The sequence below is a fragment of the Eptesicus fuscus genome, chromosome 3 (genome assembly GCF_027574615.1).
Source record: "Eptesicus fuscus isolate TK198812 chromosome 3, DD_ASM_mEF_20220401, whole genome shotgun sequence".
NCBI lineage: Eukaryota > Metazoa > Chordata > Mammalia > Chiroptera > Vespertilionidae > Eptesicus > Eptesicus fuscus.
This window is the reverse complement of record NC_072475.1, coordinates 1,050,929-1,076,244: the sequence shown is the minus strand read 5'-3', so window position 1 is coordinate 1,076,244 and position 25,316 is coordinate 1,050,929. Positions and strand designations below refer to the sequence as shown.

Below are 25,316 nucleotides of genomic sequence, written 5' to 3'. Positions count from 1 at the left end.
AAAGCTGCACACAACCATCGGACGAGGAAAGAAGTTTTCGGTTTCGCCTTCTCTGTGGCCTGGAGACCAACATGGGGGCTGTGGGAATGTTCTGTCAGGAGTCTAAGATGGACTGGTCCGTGGGGGCTACGAGGAAGTCCCCGATCCCGGTGCACAGCCCCCGGGCGGGCGAGGCGAGGAGGAAACACTCTGTCAGACCTGCTGTGCTGTGGGTGGCTTCGGTCTGAGTGTGTGAGCTGGGAGGTGAATCTGCGGGCACCCTCAGCCACGGTTCAAAGGACGTGGAGAATCACGGCTCATTTCTCGGGGGTCAGGAGGAGGAGGTCAGGCACTGTTTCCTCTCAGACTCGCCGGAACCCAGTTCTCTGGTGACAGAGGGCCTTGAACCCCTGCCACTCTCGAGTGGCCTTAAATTGCCGGGGCCTCGTGCGCCTGCCAGATGCTCTGGCTCCCTCAGCCGCCTAGAGGGAGGCTGTGGGAAGGGAGCTGGTTTGCCGAGTGACTTAGCGATGGGAATGAGTGCGGTGCTTGCTGTGCGTGGGGGTCCCTGTCGGCGGTCGGCACCGCGTGTGGAACAGCGTCCCGGCGCGGACTCCGGCCAGACGGGCGCTCCCCCGGTGTCGTGCTGTCCGGTCTCAGCAAGAGGCAGGTCTGACCCGCTTTCTAGGCCCTGTCCCAGGCCCCCCTCGCACGCTTCCCGCTCACCAGCATCGTCTCCAGCAAGTGGGAGGGCTCTGCCTCGGGATCACAGCGCCCGGGCGGTGCGGCCACAGACCGGTGTGCGGCCCGCGGGCAATGGCCACGCGCTCTGAGGAGCGAAACGAGCGGACGCTCCAATCGTGTTTGTGCTGAGGACTCACAGGAGACCTGGGGCCGCCGGGCTTGTGAGTGTCCGTTAAAGGAGCGGAGGGGGTGGAGATGCGCGCACAGCGGCAGGATGTGGGCGGTGCTGAGAGCGCGCGTGGGGGCGGCGCCGGCCTCGGGTCAGTGTCCCCTGGACACCGGCACCGGACGAGGCCTCTGCGGCTCGTGTGTGAACCACCTCGGACAGTCACCGGCCGTGTCCCTGCCGGTCACTCTGCCGGCACAGTACCTGCCTCTCGTGTCTAGATCTGCAGGGAAGTAAGTTAAAGCGAGATGACAGTGCCTCTCTGTTACTTAAGTGTGAGCCCAAACAGAAATACTTCTTACCTGTGTGACCTCCAACGGGAGCAAGACCGTCCTCACGGAATGGAACGTAAGCCGGCAAGTCTGCCCCTTTCTTCTTTTTCTTTTTTAAAAAATACGTTTGTATTGATTTCAGGGAGGAAGAAAGGCGGGGGTGGGGGGAGAGAAACATCAGTGATGAGAGAGAATCACCGATTGGCTGCCTCCTGCACGCCCCCACTTGGGGATCAAGCCTGCAACCCGGGCCTGTGCCCTTGACCAGAATCAAACCCGGGACCCTTCAGTCCGCAGGCGGACGCTCCATCCACTGAGCCACACCAGCCAGGGCTAGTCTGTCCCTTTCAAAGGCACAAGCACTGGGTCCCGCCGCCTCTGGAGGACGAGCGGCGCGGTCCTCAGTGGCTTCTGGGCCGCGCACGGTTACTGCTTCCCGAGGCTGCGCCTCAGCTCCGCGGCCGCGTGGCCTTTAGTCTGCAGCCGCGTGCACAGCCGCACAGGCCCGCCACCCTGGACTCCGCGCAGCGCAATAAGCCAAAGGAAGGCGTGTTAGCCTTCGCTGGGGCGCCGGGGGGCCCTCCCCAAGGGGCGCCGGGGGGGGGGCCCTCCCCAAGGGGCGCCGGGGGGCCCTCCCCAAGGGGCGCCGGGGGCCTCAGTTGTCTTGAGAAAGTGCAGTCTCCGTCTCAGCACGCAGCTTGTTGCTTCTCCGACGCCCTGCGTCGTCTGAGTGGTCAGCTCCTCAGCAAGGCCCAGCCCTCTTCCCGGGAGTCGGTGCATCCGTTTCCTGGTCCCGCTCATTCTGGCCTCTGCTCAGAGGCTGATGCGTGCCGTATGCCACGGCCTGTGGTTTAATACTCGGGCATCTTCCCGACCACGTGCCCAGTTGGTGCCGGGCCTCACCCTGGGTGACGGGTGCACTGGCACACGGCACAAGATCTGAAGACTGTGGGTGGGATTTTATTTTGCTTCGAGCTGCACAGGAGGCGGCTTCTCCTTCCTCGCTGACACCCCCTCTCCTTGCCTTCCAGGTTCGCAAGGAGTCGCGCCTGGGCCTGTGATTGGGCTCCAGGCCCCGTCCACCGGTCTCCTCGGGGCCCGCCCCGGGCTGATCCCCCTGCAGCGCCCACCGGGAATGCCTCCGCCTCACTTACAGCGCTTCCCCCTGATGCCGCCCCGGCCCATGCCGCCTCACATGATGCACCGCGGCCCGCCGCCCGGACCAGGGGGCTTTGGGATGCCCCCGCCCCATGGAATGAAAGGCCCCTTCCCACCGCACGGCCCCTTCGTGCGGCCTGGGGGCATGCCGGGGCTCGGGGGCCCGGGGCCAGGCCCAGGGGGCCCTGAAGACAGAGACGGGAGGCAGCAGCAGCAGCAGCAGCCGCCGCCAACGCAGCCCCAGCAGCCGCCGCCAGCCCAGCAGCCGCCCCCCACGCAGCAGCCGCAGCAGCCGTTCAGGAATGACAACCGGCAGCAGTTGAGTTCAGGGAGAGACCAGGAGAGGTTTGGAAGGAGGTCCTTCGGAAATCGGGTGGACAGTGAGCGGGACCGCTACGGCAGCCGCGGCGACGAGAGGGAGAACAGCGGCCGGGAGAGGAGAGAGTGGGGACGGAGGAGCCCTGAGCGGGACAGACACAGAGACGCGGAGGACAGAGGCCGGCGGGCTGGCGGGCACCGCGACCGAGAGAGAGATTCGAGGGATAGAGAGTCCCGCAGAGAGAAGGAGGAGGCCCGGGCCAAGGAGAAGGCCGAGGGGGCCGACAGGGCCGCCGAGCCTCCCCCGACCCAGGCGGGGAGCACAGACCCAGCCCCGGACCTCGCCAAGGGGGCGCCTGAGCCGGCGCCTGCCCCGCCTGCTGAAGAGCGGCCCGCAGAGGCTACCTCACCCGCAGACCCCGAGAAGGACCCCTCGGCGGCCGAGGCCCGCTAACCGGCCGCCGTGCGGGACGGACGCCGGGCGCAGTGTACATGTGCTGTATCATACTGGCTCTGCCGGCCGCCCCCGGGAGTGGTGGGCGCTGTAAGCAATTGGATTGCTTCCCTTCTATTTAAAAATAGCCACAAAATAACAAAAAATACTGAAGACATGAATAAATATTACCCTTTTTGCTGTAACTTTTTTAAAGTTTTGACTTTAAAAAGTTTACAAATCGTAATTAGAAGTGCTCTCTATTTTTTTTTTTTTTTTAATTTAAGGTTAACCGTGAAAGCTCCTCAGCAATAGGGATGTTTTTAATAAACTCTATTTTCGTAACAAGCGTGACGTGTGCTGTTCTTCGTGCCCTGCCCCGGGGGCGAGGCCGCTCACCGCGCTGGGCTGCCCCTCCGGCCTGAGCCGGCTGTCGGTGGAGTTCATGGTGATGCTTCGGACGTGAACTTCTTACGCACACGGCACACGGTGGTGGTTTAACGCTTGTTTTGCAGTTCAATCAAGGTTTGAGGTTTTGTTTTTTCGGGGTTTTTTGCCATTGGCTTCGCGGTAAATGTTGCCCTGATTCATTTGTAAGGAGACCTTTTGCGGGGGGGAACGTCCGTTGAGCCATCGCCGCCGGTTGTCCACACCCCCTGGTTGCCCAGTGTCCTTACTAAAAGGCCGAGTGTTCGCTTACCGTCATCCCGTGCTCTCCGGGGGATTGAAACGAAGACGGCCGTGTGCTTTACGTTTAAGGACTTGGATGCAGCCTGTGGTTGCCTGTGAGCTGGCCTAGTGCCTTTCTTGGTCGGTTTTGTGAACTCCTGTCTGGGCAGGGGTGGACTCGACTGCCACCTGTGAAGGGCTTTTCTGTTAAAATGGTTAATTAGGAGAAACAGGTGAGTCATCCGGGAGCGATCACGCAGAGACGTGCAGGCCACATCGGAAGGACCTGTCCCGTGTGCACAGCAGCTCCGTCGACCGCCCAGTGCCAGAAGCCGCCCTGCGTGACAGCGGAGTTCCCGGCCCGGATGCTCTTCTCGTCACGTTTACAGTGGCCCGGTCGGCGTGCTGAGCAGGTAACTTCCCGCCCCTTCCAGGCAGAGCTGGCCCGGCTGCCTGGTGCCCTGAGCGAGGCCGTGGTGACCCTGGGGGAGGGCCCTGGCCATGCACCGTGTCCTGTCCTCCTGCAGACGTGAGCTCTAAACGTGCTCTGGACTTGACGTGGGCCTCTGAGCTCACGTCCTCGCCAGCTGCTCTTGGGGAGAAACGAACATCGGTTACTTGGGTCCGAATTCAAGGCCTCGCAGCCTGTTTCCAGTTGGAAGTTTGAGACCAGCCGATGCGCACAAGACAGCCCTCCCCCAAGTCCCAATGGGGGTGGCATGTCCACGGGAGGCCTGGGTCCCGGGGAGTCCGTGTGGGAGCCCCACCTGAGAGCGGGTGTGACACTTACTGTGGGCACGTCGTTCTACTTTAACTTTGAAAACAACTCGCCTCGTTTGAATTAGCTTTTCCTCCTCAAGGATCTCCTTTTTACAGTACAGCACAGTCACTCAGAAGGGTAGCTCGTTTCTGGGTTTGCTACCAGCCGTGTCTTACAATGTTCCACTGAGACGGCTCATCCAGTCGAACCCGAGTTCGGTGGGCGTTTCCTGCAGAAGCTCGCGCTCACAGGCGCGGCCCCGTCGTGGCCGTGCCGCCTGCGTTGCCACCCGATGCTCAGGTCGGTGGCGTCACCTCAGTGGGAACCAAGGCCGTGGCTACATGCCGCTCACTGAGTTACAGGCTCTCGGCCACAGGACCCAGCTTGACAGTAAATGTACTTGCGTCGAATGCTAAGTGGTGAGCGAGGAAAGCCCCGACCTCCCCTAAAGCTGCCCAGGTCGGCACACGTGTCCCGGATCCAAGAAACACGCCACTAAGTGACCACGGGGGCTCGTGAGGACCAGCTGACCAGAGCCCGGCCTGAGCTGCAGAGGGCGCCAGGCGCAGCGTCCAGGGTGTCTATCACACGTCCGAAGAGGAACGCAAGACACTTGGACAATTCAGTGGTGACGCCCGTGTGTGATTAAGGCTGGCGAAATACAAGGATCGTTGAAACAGACATTTTAATTGAGTATGAGATTTACACAATCATACAAATCTTCCAAGTGATCATAAGTCACGTTACAGGAACTTAAAGCAGTTTTAAAAAAAGACACACATGACACCGTGGAGGTTAGTGTTTAATGTTTATCGGTTAAGTTTCTACAACTAGGAGACGGGCATCCGGAGGCAGGCGGCCGGGATGTTCACTGGGCGATCCCGATCACCCCGCAGGCCAGGCGGCTGCCGGCGTTGCCCGTCTTCTTGCTCTCGTCGTTGCCCCCTCTGCCCAGGTCGTCTCGCTTCTCGTGGACCTTGGAAAACACGGAGACCATGACAGGTACCACGTCATGCCCTTCTCCCCAAACCCGAAGCCCCCAGGAGCCACTCCAAACCAAACCACACGCCACAGGCACCCGGGACAGACTAACGTTTCATCAGGAGTGACCGCAGGAGCGACCGCGCTTTCTCTTGATGCAGACACGTTACCTCTACCCACGAGGCAAGCGCTGCTCTTGGAACGAACCACTGAGCCCCGAGCCACCCCGCCGCGGCCACCAGTGCGGCCGGGCCTCCGGGAAGAGCCCCGTGACCCCGGCGGTCCCTCTCATGCAGCTAAACTGCTTTGGAAAAGGACCTCACGCGAACCCGGTGACAGCAGCCGGTCAGTCAGAGGGACCCTTACAGCAGCTTAACCACCTGAAGGCAGGACTTGACATCTCTCCTCAGACGCCCATTCTCCTGCTGCTCACTGCGGCTGAGGGACAGCCCCGGGTGGCCGCTGTCCTCACGCCTGTACCTGGCGACTGTGCCAGCCCGATGCTGCTCCCAGGGTCAGGCACCACTTCCCAGGCTAAACACGTGCTGACATCCAAGCACAGACGTGAACGAGGGCCACACTGGGCCCGCCCGAGACTGACTGTTCTGACGGCACGGGCTGCGGCCGTTGACTCTAGAGACACTGCTGCCGGCCACGCAGGTCTAAGGCCACAGCGACCTGCCACACGCCCATCCTTGTCTCAGCACTGGCCCAGGTACCGGTTCCTCTTCCCCGAAGGTGCCAGTAGGTGGTCCCTCAGGAGCCAGGGTTCGCCATGAACGACCCACACCCGACTGTTGGGAGCGACTGGTTTTGTGGCATTTACAGCCCAGTGTGTGCACGTCCTTCCCACGCGGACACTCACCACCATTGTGCGGCCGATGATGGAATGGTCTCCTGAGAGCTTGATCATGGAGTCTTCGATGAGCACCTCGGCCACGCCGTTAGGGCCCGCCATCACGTTGCCCAGATCCCCGACATGCCTAGCACGGAGGAAGCATCAGAGTGGTTCAGGAACTAAGCTATAAACAGGGTCAGACACGGCTCGGCTGAGATGTGGGCACAGCGTGGATTGAACAGGAACCACGTTAGACAGCAGGCTCAGCTCTTTAAACAGGCGTCAGCCCACCCTAGCCTGTTTGGCTCAGTGGATAGAGCGTCAGGTGGACTGAGGGGTCCTGCGTTTGACTCCAGTCAAGGGCACATGCCTGGATTTTGGGCTCAATCCCCAGTGGGGGGGCATGCAGGAGACAGCCAATCATTAATTCTCTCTTATCACTGATGTTTTTCTCTTTTCCTCTCCCTTCCTCTCTGAAATCAATAAAAACAGCCTATCTAATAAAGGAATATGCTAATTGACCATCACATGCACTCACAAAGATGGCAGCACCCACAGCCAATAAGGAGGGAATATGCTAATTGCTGCCACACCCTCAAAGATGGTGGCGACCAGTCCTCTCGGCCCCACCAGTCCCTCAGTCCCAGCCGCTGAGAGTGGGCAGTGTGAGCGTCCTGGCGGAATGCTTGCTTTGTCACCGTGGCAATGAGGCAAGCGTTCCACCCCAGCCAAGGAGGGCCTCTGGGCAGCGGGCACAGAGCGGCCAGGCCCCGCAGAGAGCTACTGGCGCATTGATTAGCATCAGAGCTACTGATATATACATAAAAGCCCAAGTGACCGGCCGGTAGCTATGACGCGCACTGACCACCAGGGGCAGATGCTCAAGGCAGGAGCTGCCCAGCAACAGCAGCTTTGCCGAGTGCCCTCTCGCACTCCGGGACCCCTCGGGGGTGTTGACCTGCCGGTTTCGGCCCGATCCCCGCAGGCCAGGCCGAGGGACCCCACCAGGGCACAAATTCGTGCACCCTGCCTCGAGTTTTAAAATTATAATGAAATAAAAACAAGCAGGCATCACCCGAGGAGTCCTGGCGGGCACCTCTGCTCTCGGGCACTGACGGGCATCGTGGCTCCCAGGCCCTGCTGCCCGTTCTCAGACGCTAAGCAGCTCTGCGCCAGGCCTCTGTCACAAAAACAAATGAGTCCTCGTCCTTGAACTCTTTCCCTGAGGCTCGCAGAAAACGTACGAGTGGGTCTCACGGGACCTTCGCTCAGACCGGACCCACCAAGCCCCCTCTTCCCAATGAGCTGGTGGTGGTCCCTCTGGCGCCTGCTGAGCTCTGTCCTCAGTAAGCGCGACAGGCCACATCGCTCTAAGTGTCCCCTTTGTCAGCTCCTCGGCCCCGCAGCGGGTGGCAGGGGAGCCCCGCTTCTGGTAGCGCAGTCCGCGGGAGTGCACCCCCCACCCCACCCCACATTCCCACAGGCTCAGCGCTGCGTGCTCACCTCTCGTCGTCCTGCGGCCCGCCGTGGTTCTTGGACAGCGGGTTAAAGTGAGGACCAGCGCTGGTACAGCCTAGTTACAAAAAAAAACAAAAACAAAAGCTAAATCATGAAGCAAAATTCCAAAACCCATTACACTGGTCAGTGCTAACCCTCAAACAGAGAGCGTGCCCATCTCCAGGCCACGGGGAACTGGCAGCGCGCCGGAGCAGACCGGGCGGGAGCGACGAGGCTCAGCTCCTGTGCCTGAAAGCTCACACCTGCTCTGGGCGTGGGCTTCTCCGCTGCCCGTAAGGTAAGAGGCCCGGGCCTGAGCGTCCACGGTTCTGTTAAGTCCCCACGAGTGTGGCCTGGTGTGTACGAAGGCAGGAAGCCTGGACTGCGAGACCCAGCGCAGCAGCTCTCCTGCCGCGGCCGCAGGAGGCAAAGCCGCGCCTGTGCCCCAGGACGGGCGGCCTCGCCAGCTCAGGCGGCACGGCTCCCGGCGGCACTCGGACCTCAGACCAGCTCGGACCGCGCTCAGAGAGCAGCTCGCCAGCCCAGCACCTGCTGCTGCACCGTTCTTGCAGACGCAGCCACCGCGCCCCAGTTCTGACTGACCGGCTCCCACGCTCCCCGGGGATGGGCAGGGTCCCTCACGGGCAGCAGTGATCAGCGCAGAGCCAGGCCGCCCAGAGCAGAGGCAGTGAAACCAAGCAGCAATGGAGAAACAAACGATCCCACCTGCTCCTTCCACGTCGCCCTCTGTAGGAGCCCAGCTTTCAACATTCAGGACACGTTTCCCAGAACGAATCACGTCCTCCCAGTGCAAACCCCGAGGGCAGACACTCAGAAGCAGCACCGATCTCCACGTGCATTTCCCACCCGTGAACCCGGGACTTTCTTCCAATCCCCAGGGGAGACGGTGGAGCTCGGGCAGCGCGGCCACGGCTCCCCTTCCGGCCCCGGGTGCCCCGTCCTGAGGGTGCCGGCCGGTGTGGGCTGTTCTTACAGGACGAGGCGGAGGACGAGGCGGAGGACGCCTGCCCACCTGGGAGCACGCCGACACCGGAGGAGCTGAATGGCTACAATCGGGTCTGAATCATGATCTAAACAAACACAACCCCTCCCCTTCCTTTCCGCTCTTTAGTCAAAAACCAGTTCTATGGCCCGGCCCCGGCTGACCCCGGGCGCCAGGCCGACTGGTCTGTGGCCGCCGCCCGCCCGCACCCACCTTGTGTGTTGTCTCCAAACTGGTGGACGTGGAAGCCGTGCTCGCCCTCGGCCAGGCCCATGATGGAGCCCGAGACCGTGACCTTCCCGTTTCCCTGTTTCGGGAGAAGCACAGGTTTGAGAAAGGGTCCGAGGGAAGGGGCACGGCATCACCTCTCCCCTCACAGGCGGGGAAGCCGGGCGGGAGGTGCTGGCCTGGTTCTGTGGACCCCCAGGCCGGGACCCCCAGGCCGGGACCAGGCCCCAGCAGAAGGCAGAGCACGGAACGTGGCCTGGGAGGCTGTCGCGTCTGCCCCTCGCCAGGACCCTGAGCAGTTCCTGTTACTTGGGATGCTTTTGAGCAGGTGGAACCTCACGGGGAGAATGTGTGTACAACCCGACTGCACCCGACGTGAGCTCATCCTAGTTAGCCCCCCGCTTTCTTTGTGCCCCTTTCCGTTCAGCACACACACAGGTCTGCCTCTTACAAGGCAGAAGACCACGGTGCGGCTGCGTGCGGAACCCAGGACCTCACTCACAGCGGAGGAATCCTAACAACTCCAAACACACAGGCTGCACACGGGTACCAGGGCCAGCCTTCACCTGACCCGCCGCTGGACAAGTAGGAGGCTCCAGTCAAGTCGTGTGGGAACTGCTACCCTTTTTTCCTTTCTTAAAAAAACAAAAACAGCCCTGACCGGTGTGGCTCAGTGGATGGAGCATCGGCCTGCGGACTGAAGGGTCCCAGGTTCGATTCCGGTCAAGGGCATGTACCTTGGTCGCAGGCACATCCCCAGTAGGGGGCGTGCAGGAAGCATGTGATCAATGTTTCTCTCTCATGGATGTTTCTCTTTCCCTCTCCCTTCTTCTCTGTAAAAAATCAATAAAATATATATATTTTAAAAAACAAACAAAACCAGACTACGATTCTTCTAAAGATAAGCTTTAATTTTGGAAAATTTCAAATGTGAATGTCATCCTCCAAACACTTATCAAAAGCACAGGAAGAAAACCAGGGCAGGCTCCTCCGCCTCGTTTCCTGGATAAAGGATGCCGCACAGCCCAGCCGGCCCCGCAGTCAACCAGGGGGCACGGGGGGCTGTCCTGGCTGAGGGAGGCTCCGGGGACAGATCTAAATGCTCCAAGGACGCTAAGGTCTGCAGTTCCAGCTGAAAATGCTGGTTTTAAAACTGGGAAACGCCAAAATTGTATGCGCTCAACAGGCCAACCGAGGAGCGGGGCCGCAGGCTCACACGGGCCCGCCTATCGGCACCAGCCCGGGCCTTTATCGGGACCAACAGCAGCCTCCCCGCACCGGGAAGGCGGGGGCAAGCTGCTCCGGAGGGCGGAGGGCCGAGGGCCGGGACCACAGCCCGGCTTCCAGCGAGTTCTGTGCGAGGAGAGGTGGACAAAGAGCAGAACTTAGTCCAACGCCAGGGCGCCTCCTGCAGACACCGGGACCGGGTGCGCGTTCCCCGGGGGCCCTGGGGGGCGGGGGGCAGGGAGGCCCGCATTTCACAGGCGGCGCCACCCAGACCCCCGCTCCCGGGCCGGAGCCTCGCTCAACAGTGTCCCTCGCGTCTTCTGATCTCGGAACCTCCCCAGGCTGGGCCCCTCCGGCCCCCGGGACCGGCCCAGCTGTTTCCCGCGCTCAGGAGCCCGGTCGGCAGAGCGGCTTCAAGGCGGGCCCGGAGCGCGGGGTGGAACGAGCTGCGAGAACAGAGCGAGCTTCCCGCGTGGACCCCGGGGGCCTCCTGCCGTCCGCGCCCCGCTCTGCGCCCGCACCGGCGACCCGTCTCCGCGCTCCGGGCCGCAGCGGAGGCGGACGCCCCGCGGACACGCACCCGCCAGCCCGGCCGCAGCGGCCCGGTGTCGGCGAGGCCCGTGGCCTGGGCTCGGATCGCGGGATCGCGGCTCGGGGCGGGGCTGGCGCGGGGTCAGAGCTCCCCCGAGGCCGCGCGGGCGGTGTCGCAGGTCCTAGAAGTTCACGACCCTTGAACCCGACACACGCGGCCTCGGCGCGAGGGCGGCTCCAGCAGCGGTCCCGGCGGGCGGGGCGGGGCGGACCCGGAGCGAGGGGCCCCCAGGGGACGAGGGGACGACGACTCCGCGGCCCGACCTGCTGCGCAACGGCGGCCCGGGCTCCAGGGCGCAGAGGCGGCCCCGCGGGGAGCGCTGGGCGGTTCCGGGGCGCCTGCCCCGCCCGCCGCCTCGGCCTCGGCCTCCTCCCTCCTCCCTCCCTCGCTCCGGGGCCCGCGGTCCCGCCCCGGCCCAGCCCGCGCCCCGCCACGCTCGCCGTGACTCAGCACTGCGGGCGGCCGCGGCCTTGCCTTCTGCTCGAAGTGGATGGTGCCCCGCACTTCGCCCTCGCCCTGCAGCACGCACACGGCCTTGGTCGTCATGACTCGCGGGCGCGCCGAGCGGACTGCGAGGAGGACGGGAGACGCCGCAGGACACGCCGACGCGGGCGACGGCGCCGCGGGCTTCTTATAGGCCGGACCCGCGTCCCGCCCTCTGGCCCGGGGCCAATCACCGCCCACGCACGGAGCCCGCCCCTGCGGGGGCCTAAGGACGCGATTGGCCTAGACTGGCGGGGGCGTGGCCACGGCGCGTGAAAGCCCCGCCTTCTCCCCCTCCCCCCCCCCCGCGGGACCGGGGAGGAGCGGCCCGGCTCCCGCAGACGGCGTGGCCCGCGGGCCCGGCCCGAGGCCTGAGGCTCCGGGCCTGGAGGTGCCCCGGCAGCACCCGGGCTCCTGGCCGGGCGGGTGCTGTGCTCCCAGCTTTCCTCCGGACGGGGAAGGCCGCCCTCGGAAAGGCCCCCCCGGGCTAACGGAGCTCCGCACGCCGGCCCCCCGCCCCCCGCTTGTCTGAGTCCCGCAGCTTAGGACGCCCGCGGGGAGGAGGGAAGGAGCGAGGGGCGCTGGGGCCAGGCCGGGCCCTGAGACCCCGGCTGAGGCTGAGGCTGAGGCTGAGGCTGAGGCGGGTGCTCTGCTCTGGAGCCGCCGGAGACCTGCCCGCTGGGCTTCCGGTGCTGCTCGGCCGGCCGGACCGGCACCTCAGACCCCCCCCCCGCCCCCCAGGACCCAGCACAGGTGCTGACCCCGGACCGCGGTCCCGGAGCGGCGGAGTTCGAGCTCGGCTCCCGGCACACACACCGGAGACTGAAATCCTGCGGCTCCGAACGTGTGTTTCCTCCGAAGTGACTCAGTGAAAAGGGACCGTGTCCCTGTGGTCCGCCCGGACCGACCGCAGAGGGAGCAGGTGCGGGGACCTCCCCGGCCGAGGGCCAGCTCTCAGGCCAGGACTGGACCCGGCTGTGACGGTCAGAACCGGCTCTGGGTCCGCTGCGGCGCCCATTGCAGACCCCGAAACTCAGAGTCTCCCCTGCATTTCCAGCCAAATTTCCGCGGGGGCACATCACCGCCCAGGGAAGGTTTTCCGAAAACAGTTCACGAAATGAGCAAACAGGACACGGCTGCCGCTGGGACGTGTGTGTTTGAAGCACAAAGGGAGTGTGTGCTCAGAAACCTCTAGAAAGCTGTTCAGGGGACTGTGGGCGCCCTGGGGAGTGGGAATCAAACTTGCATGTTCTTTCCTTACAGTTTTTTTTACAATGATAGGAGTTTGTCTACAAAATACGTGCGGCTTAGAGCGAGAATCCCCCCCCTTCCCCCCTTACACACCCTCAGTCTCGCTGGGAGAAGTTCTGTGGATGAACCTGGGGGTGTGGGGAGGGTAACGGGGCAGAGTCTGGTCTTCTGTCCCACGGGCTGTGCCTGAGGAACAAACGCAGGTGCTGACTGCCCGCCGTGAGCGGAACTAGCCCGGAGGCGCCGCAGCCAAGGGTGCGTGTTTCTGACTCGTGGGTCTGGGTGGGGACGGGGATTGGCCTCCCTCACTGGTCCCCAGGCAGCCGGAGGCCACCGGTCTGGGCCTCACGTGAGAGCCCCCGGCTCATGCCCAGGGAGAAGCACCGCAGCTGCTTGGCTCAAAGGGGGCACGGGCCAGGGTCCTGGAGAGGAGGCGGCGGGTCAGGGAGAAGGCGAGCCTGCTGACGGGAGCCCCGGGCGCTGTGAGATCCGACCCCTCACCAGGCGCCCGCCCGCCCGGCCCTCCAGCGCTCGGCAGGGAGGCAGGGAGGCAGGGAGGCGGGGAGGCTGGAGCTGAGAGGCTGGGAGACACGGAGGCCTAATCCAAGGCCAGAGTGGCCCAGGCAGAGGCTGTTCCAGCCGCGTCTGGCGTCGGCTGCAGTCCGTGTGTGTTTGTGCGTGAGGACCCTTGGACTCTAACGCGTTCTCGGTCGGGGATACACACCCCACACGCGCTGTCACCCCCAGGAGCGCCCGCTGCGGCATTGGCTCTCCGGCCTGGCACAGCTGCCCTGTTGCATAAACCTGCCGGCCAAAGGGCCTTTGCCCGAGGCCAAGGTTTCTCGGGTTTCAGGAAGTCAGAGCCGGATTTCAGTTCTGGTGAGGGCCAGGGCCAGGGCTGAGGGTGCTCCTCTTTCAGACGGAGCCCTGAGAACCCTCGCCGGAGCCCAGGGCCGGGCTGTGTGCTCAGGGCAGAGGTCCCCTGAGGGTCGTTCTTTTTTTTTTTTTTTTAATATATTTTATTGATTTTTTACAGAGGAAGGGAGAGGAAGAGTTAGAAACATCGAGAAAGAAACATCAATCAGCTGCCTCCTGCACACCCCTCACTGGGGATGTGCCCGCAACCAAGGTACATGCCCTTGACCGGAATCGAACCTGGGACCTTTCAGTCCGCAGGCCGACGCTCTATCCACTGAGCCACACCGGTCAGGGCCTGAGGGTCGTTCTGAGAGCTGCCCTCACACTTGGGCCATGGGCTCCCTGCCCTGGGCCCACACTGTACAGCAAGCACGTCAGACTCGCGGCCCGCGGGCTGCACGCGGCCCACCACGAATATTTTGCAGCCCAGCCACTGTAATGGTACGTAAGAAACGTTTTCATAAAAATTTCGCAACTTAATTTTTACAACATCCTGTTATACATAATTATTAATAACGAGCTACAACCTTCGCTAATGACCGATGACTATCATCGTGTTGCATTCATTTCCCTTACACGCCTTATGCGCAGGCGCACCATTTCTCCCCACGAACACCAGCAGCGAGTATGTTAGCAGCCAATCAATGGCCTCGGCATTGGTCTTGGACTGACTTGTCTGGCGTGCGCAACAGGAAATATTTCGCTTTCGGAGAACAAGAAAAATGGGTTTATTTGCGTTACGCTTATTCATTTGTGCAGTTATTCAGTGTCTGTAAGCTAATGTTCAAGAAAAAATATTAATTTTTATTAAAATGTCCTATCGCCAAAACCGGTTTGGCTCAGTGGATAGAGCGTCGGCCTGCGGACTGAAAGGTCCCGGGTTTGATCCCAGTCAGAGGCACGTGCCTGGATGTGGGGCCCAATCCCCAATGGGGGGCGAGCAGGAGGCAGTTGATGGGTGATTCTCTCTCATCATTGATGTTTCTGTCTCTCTCTCCCTCTCCCTTCCTCTCTGAAATCAGTAAAAATATGTTATAAAAAAAAAAAAAAGAAGAAGAAGAAGAAGAATCTCTTTTCCAGACCCTCGGGCCCGCCCTCCCCAGAGCAGAGACCAGGGCCCGCAGGCCATCTGGCCCCCGAACGCCGTCTCCGCGGCTGCACTGTCCCCTGAGAACGCCTGCCCCTCCCGTGGACAGGGCGTGGGTCTCTCCCTCGGGCCTCATCCCAGAGGTCTCCCTGCTTTGCTTCCTCCCGCCCCCTAACCCCCCCGGGCTTCAGGTAACTAACCCCCTTCTCTCCCCTTTGGGTCTAACCTCTAGAATGAGCTGCGGAGCTGCCGTTCTCTGAAATGTTTTCTGTCTGTTGAGGTTCTGCTTCTGGACATGCCCTCACGGTGTGCCTCCCATGGAACTTCTACAGGCTGGGCATTCCTCTGTGGACAGAATGTATTCTTTGTACTGATGCTCCCCGCCCACCATTGTGCCCGCCTCCTGCCCGCCTCCTCTGGCAGCCACCACTGTGTTACCTGATTCCATGATGTTTTCAGGTCCCTCGTGTAAGGTAATGCCCTCCAGGTCCGTCCACGCTGCCACAGCTGGCAAGGCCTCCTGCTTGATTATGCTGAGTCATCTCCCATTGCATGTAACGACATACACACGTGTGCGAGCGAGCGCACCTCACGTGCTCTTCATCCCGTCCCCTTCGGCTGCTTCCGTGGCGTGTAAATCACGCTCTCTGAACGGGGACCAGATCTTCTCCAGTTCTGCCGTAAACCCCGAAGGGGAATTGCTGGGTCCCGTGGTAGTTCCATGTTTAATGTTGTGAGGGAACAAGTTGAGTTAAAACGTAAGGAGTTTCGGTCTGTGATCTGGGCCAGCGGTGCCCTCCTGGAGCGGGGGACGCCTGGGGCCTCGCAGGTGCGGACAGACGGACGGACGGACGGACGGACAGCAGCCTTTCATGATGAGAGCAGCACAGCCCGGTTTCTGTCGCTCTGTCTGGGCAGCAGCGAGGAGCCACAGGGGCGCCCGGGAGGGAGCGCCCGTCAGGCTCACAGGTGATTCCTAGGGTGTCGTGGGGGGGAGGGGCCAGAACGGAGTGGGGGGATGAGACCAGAGGCAGGGGGGCCAGTGGGAGGCTGAGAAGGTCTGGGCCCAGTGCCATGGCTGCAGAAAGGGGACGTACTGGAGATGGAACCTCAGCGCCAGCGGCCAGCTAGATTGAGCTCCGTGAGCCCAGGTTTCGGGCTGGCGTGCCTGGGTGGATGGTGGTCCCACCAGGAAAGCAAGGCGAGGGGTAAAGAGCTCGATTCAGAACAGGTGCCTGGGGGTGCCTGGGGGGCCTCAAAAGGTCAAGCTCCGCGAGTCCGTGGACATGGGTCTGACCCCGGGTCACTGTTAAGTCTGGGTCTGCATCGGCCCGGACACCATGCTGTGCAGGTTGGTAAAGCCCCAGACCACTGGTCTAGACCTTTCCTCCCGGGGGAGTGGGATGGGGGGGGAGCATCGTCTTCCTGCCTCGGGGCGGGGCCGGAGGGGGGGCGGCAGCCGGGGGGGGGCGGGAACGGGCCGCAGGCTGCGGGATGCGGTCGCCGTCCCCCCGCGGGAAGCCCGGAGCAGCCGTGTAAGCGGCATCGAGCGGAACCAGCGGGAAGACGCGGGAACCCGCTGCTGGGCCCACCCCACAAGGTCTGTCTGCTTCGTTGTTGTTGTTGCTGTTAATCCTCTTCAGAGGGCATTCCCCACGGGTTTCAGAGCGAGGGGAAGGGAGGCGGAGAGACCGAGGGAGACACATCGACGAGAGAGACACGTGGATGGCTGCCCCCCGTGGGCCCCATCAGGGCTGGGGATCGAGCCTGCAACCAAGGTGCAGGCCCTTGACCAGAATCGAACTCACAACCCTTCAGGCGCTCTAACCACTGAACACCCAGCTTGGTCCAAGTTTTCTTTTTCTTTAAAAAACCCCAGCCTTGTTAACATATAATTTGCTATTGAAAATTCACCCATTGTCAAGTACACTTCAGCGTGTCTTTTCGTAAACCTATGGCGTTGGCGACCATTACCAAAATGCAGTTTAGCCCGGCTGGTGTGGCTCAGTGGATGGAGCGTCAGCCTGCGGACTGAAGGGTCCCGGGTTTGATTCCGGTCAGGGGCATGGACCTTGGTTGCGGGCACATCCCAGTGGGGGGTGTGCAGGAGGCAGCTGATCGATGATTCTAACTCTCCCTCTCTGTAAGAAATCAATAAAATATATTAAAAGAAAAATATCCCTTTAAAGAAATGCAGTTTAGAACGTTTCCACGAGCCCAGCCGTTGCCCTCACGCTAGTTTTGGCTGCATCCCTTCTCCCAGCCCAAGCCCTAGGCACCGCCATCTGCCCTTTTCTCCATGAATGTGCCTTTTCGGGACACTTCTTACCCTGAGGTCCTACAACAGGGCCTTTTGCGCCCGGCTCCTCCGTTTCACGCTCCTGAGGCTGCCCTGTGCCGTGGCAGGACCCGCATTCCTTCCTCTTTACGTCCGTGCGCTGCCCATCGCTGGACAGGACACCAATGGTCTGTCCCCTCGCACGCCCATGGACATTCGGGTTTGTTATGGGCCGAGCTGTGTCCCCTCCCAAACTCACAGGTTGAAGTCCTAGCCCCCAGCACCTGGGCATGTGACCTTGCTTGGAAAGAGGGTTTTGTAGATGCGACTAGCTAAGGACAGACCCCAGCACGGGTGACTGTGTCCTTATAAAGAACTTGACACGGACACGCACGCAGGGCGGAGGCCATGACGATGAGGGCAGAGACGGGGGATGCACCTACAAGCCCAGGAACCAGAGATCTCCAGGGACCAGCAGAGGCTGGGGGAGGGCCTGGAGCAGACTGTCCCTCAGCCTCGGAGGGACCCAGCCCTGCCGGCCCCCGGCCCCTGGACCTCCAGCCTCCAGACTGGGAGACTTTTCTGTCATGCCAGCCCTCCGTGGCGTTGGTTACGACAGCCCTCACAGGCCAATGCTAGCTCATGTCCAGTCTGGGCGTCAGAGGAGGAATGCTCTGAGAACACTGGCATGCATGTCTGTGGGGGCAGAGTTTCATTTCTCATCCGTTTACTTTTTAAACTTTTAACTTTAAAAACATGTTTTTATTGATTTTTTAGAGAGGAAGGAAGAGGGAGGGGGAGAGAGACACGTCGATTGGCTGCCTCCTGCAAGCCCCCCACTGGAATCCAACCGCGACCTCTGGGTGTATGGGACGATGCTCAACCAACTGAGCCACACCGGTCAGGGCTTAAACTTAAAACTTTAAAAAGAAAAAAAATTTTTTTTTATTGATTTCAGAGAGGAAGGGAGGGGGAGAGATAGAAACATCAGTGATGAACAGGAAATATCGATTGGTCGCCTCCCGCATGCCCCTTCCTGGAACCGATCCGGTGGCCTCCTGGTTCAAGGGTCCACGCTCAACCACTGAGCCGCACAGGCTGGGTGAGAGCAAATTCTTCAATGTCCTTGCTGCCATGTGGAAATAACCTTGGAAAAGTTCATGCCGTTCTGGAACCCCCACCCCCACCCAGGATTTTCCCTTCTCTCTCCTCCTTCCCAGTTTGGTGCGGAATGGGTTTTGTCCTGGTGAGTTCTTTTTCTCTTTCAAACTAGAAAGCATGGACTCCGCCCTCCTGAGCCCCTTCCTTTCAAAATGTTCTCTGCTGAGTCCCCCCCCCCCGCCCAGTGTTTCCGGGTGAGGGGCCTGGTTGACCTTGGTGGGCCCAGGGGGGCCAGTGTAGATGGTGGAGGAGGCTGGGGGGCGTGGATGGACGTCTGGTGGGCAAACTGGGCCAGTACTGACTGGGTGGGAGGTGTCAGAGCCTTGGAGGCCGCCAGGCGGGCCACCTGCACCGGGAGGGCCAGAGGGGCCGGGTGGACGTGGGCGGGGGGCGGTCGGGTGGGGTGCGCAGTGCCTGGTGGGGGCGCCTGTGCGGGCAGCAGCGGGGAGCTGGGCCCAGGGGAGGGGTGCAGGCCCGCAGCCCTGGGGGGCTCCCGCGGGGACCTGCGGAGCTGCCTGCGGAGTGACGGCTGGTGCAGGGCCCCCGGAGGCAGAGTGGGGTGGGGGGACCGGGACCAGCTGCCCTTCCCGCTGGCCGGCGGCTCGGGGGACACCTGGTGGCCCGGGTTCCAGGGCAATGCCTGGCCTGGCTCCCGGGGTCGGAGCGGGGCTGAGGCGTCTGCAGCCACAGCGGGCGGCCTGGGGAGGCGGTGGCGCCGGCTTCCTTTTACGTCTGTTTCGTCCATGGGGGGGGGGTCGGGGGGGACAGTGATGAGAGCTTCGTGGGTGCGCGGCCTCCTGCGCGCCCCGCTGGGGGTGGAGCCGCACCCCGCGCCTGTGCCCCGACCGGAGCCAACCGCGACCTCCGGTGACGGGGACGCTCACCCCGAGCCGCGGGCGGGCGGGCGCACCTTCTGCGGCTCCGGTGTGGCCGGTGAAGGTGATGGTGAAGGTGAAGGTGAAGGTGAAGGCGATGGGGATGGGGATGGGGATGGCGATGGCGATGGCGATGGGGATGGCGATGGCACCGCCGTGGGGCGGGGTGTGGGGCGTGACCACGGGGGGCAGCGCGAGGCTGTGGCCGCGGACCGGCTGCCGGGCCCCAGGGCGAGGCAGGCACGTGTCCTGCCACCTGCCAGGCGGAGCCTTTCCCCCAGGTCACGTGCTGCTGCTCTGCCAGCTGCTGATTGGCTGCTGCGCACCACACGGGCCACGCCCACCTCCAGCGCAGGGAGGGTCACGTGGCCACTCAGCGTGGCTGCCGCGTGGCTGTGGGCGTGCGCATGCGCCTGCCGCCTTGGCCCCGGGAACCGAGCGGCCTGGGTGCCCTCCCCGCGGGGCCTGCGGGTCCCAGGGCCGGGCTGCCGGGCACCCCCACCTGGACGGGCCGAGGCCGACCTCCCGGGCGCGAGCGGCAGGAGAGCAGCTCAGAGCGGAGGCCGCGGCCCGGAGGCGCCGGGAGAGCGGGCAGGTGGGCGCACGCCTGGCGGGCCGTCCGTCCGTCCGTCCGACCGCGGGCTCCTCGGGGGCCGCTGCAGCCACGGGGCCTGCCGGCTGCGCACCGTGTCCAGCGGGTGGAGGTGGCGGTCAGGTTGCCGGGCGCCATGAGGGTGCTGAAGGGGTTTTGCTGTGGTTCCCGGCGGGGCCTCCGCTGGGGAAATCCGGGGAGTGTGCGTGTGACGGGGTGGGGGGTCGGGCGGCCCGGTTGGCGGTTCCCCAGAGGCCCCTGAGCTCCACGTGTCCCTCCTCCCGGTCCGCTGCCCCCCGGGCCTCCTCGCTGGTTCCGCTCCTCCCCGCGCTGCCTGCGGGCCCCGGTGGGACCTGACGGCCGGCCCTGCGCCCCGCGTCCGCCGTGTTTGTGACACGGGCCGAACCCCCCTGCTCCGAGGTCCTGGGCCCGGGGCGGCCCGGGGACCACATTCAGTTACCGCCCCAGAGGCCCCCTCGCACGGGGCTGCCCCCGTCGGAGGGGCTGAGCCCAGGCCTGGACCCTCCGGTGGTTGAGATCGGCCGTGGCCAACCGTTCGGGCCTCACGGACTGGAGAGCTCACCGGTGCAGCGGCTTCATCTTTTATTGTATTTACTTTGGTTTTATTAGTTAAGTCCTCACCTGAGGACATTTTTTCATTGATTTTCAGAGAGAGCAGGAGAGAGAGGGGAAGACACAGAAACATCGATGTGAGAGAAACACACCGATGGGCTGCCTCCTGCTCACGCCCCCACCAGGGCCTGGGCCGGGAAATAGCCTGCAACCCAGGCATGTGCCCTTGACCGGAATCGAACCCAGGACCCTTCGGTCCACAGGCCGACGCTCTATCCACTGAGCCACACCAGTCAGAGCAGCACAATGTCTTCTCGTTTCATCGGGCTGTGCATATATATATGGGGCTATGTTATTATTATGTTTTTTACATTCTTTATTGATTTCAGAGAAGAAAGGAGAGGGAGATGGAAACATCTCTCACTCTATATAAAAGCCTAAGTGACTGTTGTGACAGTTGACCAGTCACTATGATGAGCACCGACCACCAGGGGGCAGACGCTCAACGCAGGAGCTGCCCCCTGCTGGTCAGTGCGCTCCCACAGCCAACCTCCCGCAGCTGACCAGCCTCCCACGGCCCCTCCCCCCACCCCATTCCTCCCCCTGGCCGGCCGGCCCTGATCGGCCCCGATCGCCAGCCAGGCCGAGGGACCCCAACCGTGTACAAATTCATGCACTGGGCCTCTAGTCAATGATGAGAGAGAATTATGGGTCAGCTGCCGACTGCACGCCCCTCACTGGGGTTCGAGCACAAAACCCAGGCATGTGCCCTGACCGGGAATCGAACCATGACCTCCTGGTTCATAGGTGGACGCTCAACCACGGAGCCACCCGGCCGTGAACAGGTATTTAAACTTGCAGCAGTGCCATTACCGGAGCACTGACTGCGGGGACGGGCAGGTGGGCTTTTCTTCCTGTGAAGCTCTTCATTAGCACAGGGCCAAACCCTCGGACCTGGTTGCCCCGGCCAGGGTAGCTCAGTGGGTTGGAGCATCGTCCTGTGCACTGAAAGGTTGCGGGTTCGATCCCCGGTCAGGGCACAAGCCCAGGTTGTGGTTCGACCCCCGGCTGGGGTGTGTGTGGAAGGTAACCGGTCAATGTTTCTCTCTGTCTCTCCCCCTGCCCTTCTCTCTAAAAACACAAATGAAAATGCCCTCGGGTGAGGATTTAAAAAGAACAACAAATAAAACCTCAGCGGTCTGAGGTGAGCAGTCGAGTGCTGTCCATGGGAGGACGGGTCAGACCTGCTCAGCTGGAGGAAAGGGGGTTCTTACCAAGTTGGGGCGCAGCGTCCTTACTGTTCACCAGAGGCGGGTGCACGGTTGTCCAGGGCGTGTCCGGCCTGACTCGCCCAGTCCCGATCGGGCCGGCAGGCCGGGGAGGGGCCGGGGGAGGTTGGCCAGCCGGGGAGGGACTGCGGGAGGGCTCCAGGGCGTGTCCGGCCTGTCTCGCCCAGTCCCGATCAGCCAGACCCCAGCAGCAAGCTCACCTACCGGCCGGAGCATCTTCCCCCTGGTGGTCAGTGCACGTCATAGCGACCGAGCGAATGGTCGAACAAACGGTCGGACACTTAGCATATTAGGCTTTTATTGTGTAGGATTTTTCATTTTAAGATGAGAAATGTTCCAGAATGTCCATCAGCTGAATTTTTCCAGGAGCCAGTTATTTTTTAAGGGCTCCGGGGAGATGCGTGACAGACGTGTTTGAGGCGAACGGCTGTTTGTCCTCCAGGGGACGCACCCTATTAACCTGGAGGCTGGGGGTCGGGTGCTGATTCTTCTCGTTGCTGTTCTTGGATCTCAGTTTCTTCCTCGGCAGAAGGAGGGCGTGGCAAGATGCACTGTGTCTTATTGCTGCTGTCACACGTCAGCACAAACGTAATGGTTTAAAACGGACATTGTTCCTTCCGTGTCTGCGGTCAGATCTGACGGGTCTCACTGGGCTGACTTGAAGGCGTCTGCAGATCCGTGGTTTTTTGTGGGGTTTTTTTTGGAGTGTCTTGGGGTGAATCCATTCCCTTGCCTTTTCCGGGGTTTAGAGGCTCCCGCATTCCTTGGCTCATGGCCGCATCCTCCATCTTCAAAGTCAAAGCCAGAAATTACGGGTTGAGTCACTCCCACATTTCATCACTCCCACGTTAACGTTCCTGCCTCCCTCTCCCACTTTTGAGGGTCCTTGTGATGACATTGACCCAGCTCTTCTCCTTGTTTTAAGGTCAGCTGACGAGCAACCTGAGGTCCCCGGCCGCCTGGCCTGCCCTGGCCTGCCCTGCTCACGTCCTGCTGTGCAGACTCCGTGGGGGTCACGGGGTGCCTACCACACCAGGCAGTCTCAGCACACCAAGTCAGATTTTTATCAAAAAGAATTAGTATCATTGTCTATTATTTTGGCTTTAACGTGTAATCAATAAAATTCAAACATGCTCTGGCCAGGTAGGTCGGTCAGTTAGAGCGTCCATATGCCAAGGTTGCAGGTCCGATATCCCGTCAGGCCACATACAAGAATCAACAATGAATGCATCAATCAGTGAACCAGCAAATCAGTGTTTCTCCCTCCCTCCCCCCTCCCTCCCTCCACCCCCTCCCGCTCCTCCCTTTCCTTCCTCTCTCTAAAATCAGTTTGTAAAAACCCAAACAACTAGGTAATAGGGAAATAGACTTCACGTATTGTTTAAATGTTGTTTTAGTTTTACTCAGGGACTGTATGTACACAGTTAAAACCAAGACATCTGTCCGTAGCCTGTGTGCACCTTAGTTATTGACCCAGTCCCTGCCGTGGGCATGGCCTGGGGCTGCCGTGGGCATGGCCTGGGGCTGCCGTGGGCATGGCCTGGGGCTGCCGTGGGCATGGCCTGGGGCTGCCGTAACGAGCCCGAGCGAACGGGTTGGTGAAGACGAGAACTTCTCTCATCTCACAGACGTGCAGGGCCGGGACCCGCACCGAGCCCCGGGGGAGAGTCCTGGGCTCCTGCTCCCGGCCCCGTGCCCTTGGAGTGCGGCTGCGTCCCTCCCATCTCTGCCTCCTTCGTCCCCGGCCTCTTCCCTGCGTCTCCGGGTGTCCCCTCCTCCTCTTAGGAGGACCCCAAACCAGCACGACCTCATCCTGATGATCACGTCGGCAGAGAGCCTGTTTGTAAGGAAGGTCACGTGCACGTGTGAGGCCAGGACTCAGCTCACCTTCCGGGTCACCGTTCAGCCCGTCCCCGTGGAGGGACACGGGGTGTTCTGTCTGCTGCTCGAACGTTCTGAGGAACGTGTGAAAACCTCAGAGACACAGATTGTTTCAAGTCCACGTGCTTCCCCCCAACTCCTTCAGAAGGTGCCTTCATCCCCTCCCGCCCTCAGTGCCTGCTCCCCCCCCCCCGCCCCCCAAACCTCCTGATTCCAGCCTCCGCTGCCGTGCGCATGCGCTCCGTGCTCAGTCCGTGTGCACCTGCGGCTCAGCGGCTCCCTCCCCCTGGCCTCCTGCCCGGCGGTGGCTCAGACACTTCGTGTTTTTTCTTCTTCTGTTAATCCTCCCGAGGATCCTGTCCCATGGCTTTCTAGAGCGTGGGAAGGAGGGAGGGGGGAGCCATATCGATGGTGGCCCCTGACCCGCACCCCATGGCGGGGGGGGGGGGACCCGCAGCCTTTGGAGTGAGGCTGGCGCTCTGCCATGGGCACGGCCCGGCTGTGCCTGCTTCTCGGGTCGGACCTTGTGTCTGTTCTCCCGGGCACGGAGCCCGGCCCTGAGCGTCAGCCTGAGCGGGAGGTGTGGGAGCACGGACAAGGTCAGGGTGCAGCCTCAGTGTGGGGGTTCGGGGTGCAGCTGTGAGGCGAGGGGTGAGGGCCTCATGAGATTGTGGTGAGGGTGTGGGTGCAGCTTCTGTGTGTGCGCACACATGCACACACACACACACACATGTGCACACATGCACACACACGCGCGCACACACACAGAAAGCAGTCAAAGAAATGAGGCATGTTTGAAAGCACGTCTGGGAGCGGACTTCCTGTGGACTTGTGACGGGCGTCAAACTGCTGGTGACACTCAGCAGCCGCGGCCTCCCCTCCCCAGCACAGAGCCCTGAGCCCCTGAGCATCGTTCAGAAAGGAGAGGGGGAGCCCCTGCTGGCGTGGAGGCTCAGGAACTGGGGGGGGGGGGCCAGGGGGGCGCAGCGATGCTCGGATGTCTGTGCTCAGAGAGCCCTGCGCCACAGCCAGGAGGTGGGAGCAGCCCGGGTCCACGGCGGGAATGGAGATCGCAGAATGTCCTTCACCGAAGCAAGGAGAGCAGTCGTGCCCTGGCCAGTGTGGCTCCCTTGGCGAGCGTCGTCCGGGGCACCAGGTCGCTGGTTCGACTCCCGGTCGGGGCACATGCCGCTGCAGCTCCCTCACCACGGGGAGCACGCGGGAGGCCGCGGGTCGATGGTCCTCTCTCTCATCGATGGTCCTCTCTGAAACAAATCAGTAAGAGCCATTTCAATAAACAAACACAGTGTGTGGATGAGGAGAGACGTCCTGACACCTGCTGTGCCAGGGGAGCTCTGAGGGGGTCACGCGGAGTGAGAGGAGCCGGCACAGGACGGATGGGGGCCGAGGCCTCACCTGAGGGGCAGGCGCGGCCCCCGCAGGTGCCGGTGCGGGCGGCGGGGCCGAGGTGGTGGGGCCGAGGCGGAGGGAGGAGCCGGGGGACGCGAGGGAGGAAGAGGACTTTGGACCCCCCCCCCCCCCCCCCGTTGCGGAGAGAAGGAAAGGCTCGGGACGTCAGTCCGCGCCCCTCACCCGGGGGTCTGTGCTCCGGCTCAGGAAGTCGGGGTGTGGCCCGGACTCCTGCCCCCGGGCTGGACCAGGCTGGGGTCTCCCGCCCCCGGGACCGGGTGGAGGACAACTGCCTTTCCCTCTGGCCCCCCCCCCCCCCCCCGTCAGACCCCGGCAGAGGGCAGCGAGCCCGTGATGCCGGCTGCCGTGCTGGTGCGGGAGATGGTTCTCTGAGAGCAGGGACAGGTGCTGGTTGAGCCCAGCCCTCAGAGCGCGGCCTCCGGAGGCGGAGGCGGTTCTGGAGGCAGGGAGGCCGCGGCAGGGTGAGCGTGAGGGTGAGCGTGAGCCAAGCCGCTGTCCTCGGCCCCGGCCCCAGGGAGATAAGAAGGACATTCCGTCCTCCTTCCCGAGAGGCGGGTGCGGCTCATCCTTCCAGCCGCCCACCCCCCCTCCCTCCCACGACAGCCTGGCCGAGCTCTTGGTGCCCAGTCCCT

General features: G+C 62.3%; 2 protein-coding genes and 1 long non-coding RNA gene across 7 annotated transcripts in view; 1 reads left to right on the top strand and 2 right to left on the bottom strand.

Moving 5' to 3' along the window:
- SCAF4 (SR-related CTD associated factor 4) overlaps window positions 1-3,418 on the top strand; it is a 56,829-nt gene extending 53,411 nt beyond the window's left edge. For all 5 annotated transcript variants that reach the window (XM_054713378.1, XM_054713360.1, XM_054713370.1 and 2 more), the window contains exon 20: window positions 2,193-3,418. In XM_054713378.1, coding sequence (XP_054569353.1) covers window positions 2,193-3,091 — 899 coding nt within the window. In that variant the 3' untranslated portion in view covers window positions 3,092-3,418. The remainder of the gene's footprint in view (window positions 1-2,192) is intronic.
- Window positions 3,419-5,167: 1,749 nt separating this feature from the next.
- On the bottom strand, window positions 5,168-11,486 carry SOD1 (superoxide dismutase 1). The gene is made up of 5 exons (XM_028151949.2): window positions 11,340-11,486; window positions 9,032-9,125; window positions 7,822-7,891; window positions 6,346-6,463; window positions 5,168-5,475 (listed from the first exon to the last, which is right to left on the bottom strand). The coding sequence occupies exons 1-5, from the start codon at window positions 11,409-11,411 to the stop codon at window positions 5,368-5,370; spliced, it is 462 nt and encodes a 153-aa protein (XP_028007750.1). The 5' UTR covers window positions 11,412-11,486; the 3' UTR covers window positions 5,168-5,367.
- On the bottom strand, window positions 9,490-11,122 carry LOC129148353 (uncharacterized). The gene is made up of 3 exons (XR_008555421.1): window positions 10,854-11,122; window positions 9,784-9,879; window positions 9,490-9,681 (listed from the first exon to the last, which is right to left on the bottom strand). It is a non-coding gene; the product is annotated as an uncharacterized LOC129148353 (long non-coding RNA).
- Window positions 11,487-25,316: the final 13,830 nt, after the last annotated feature.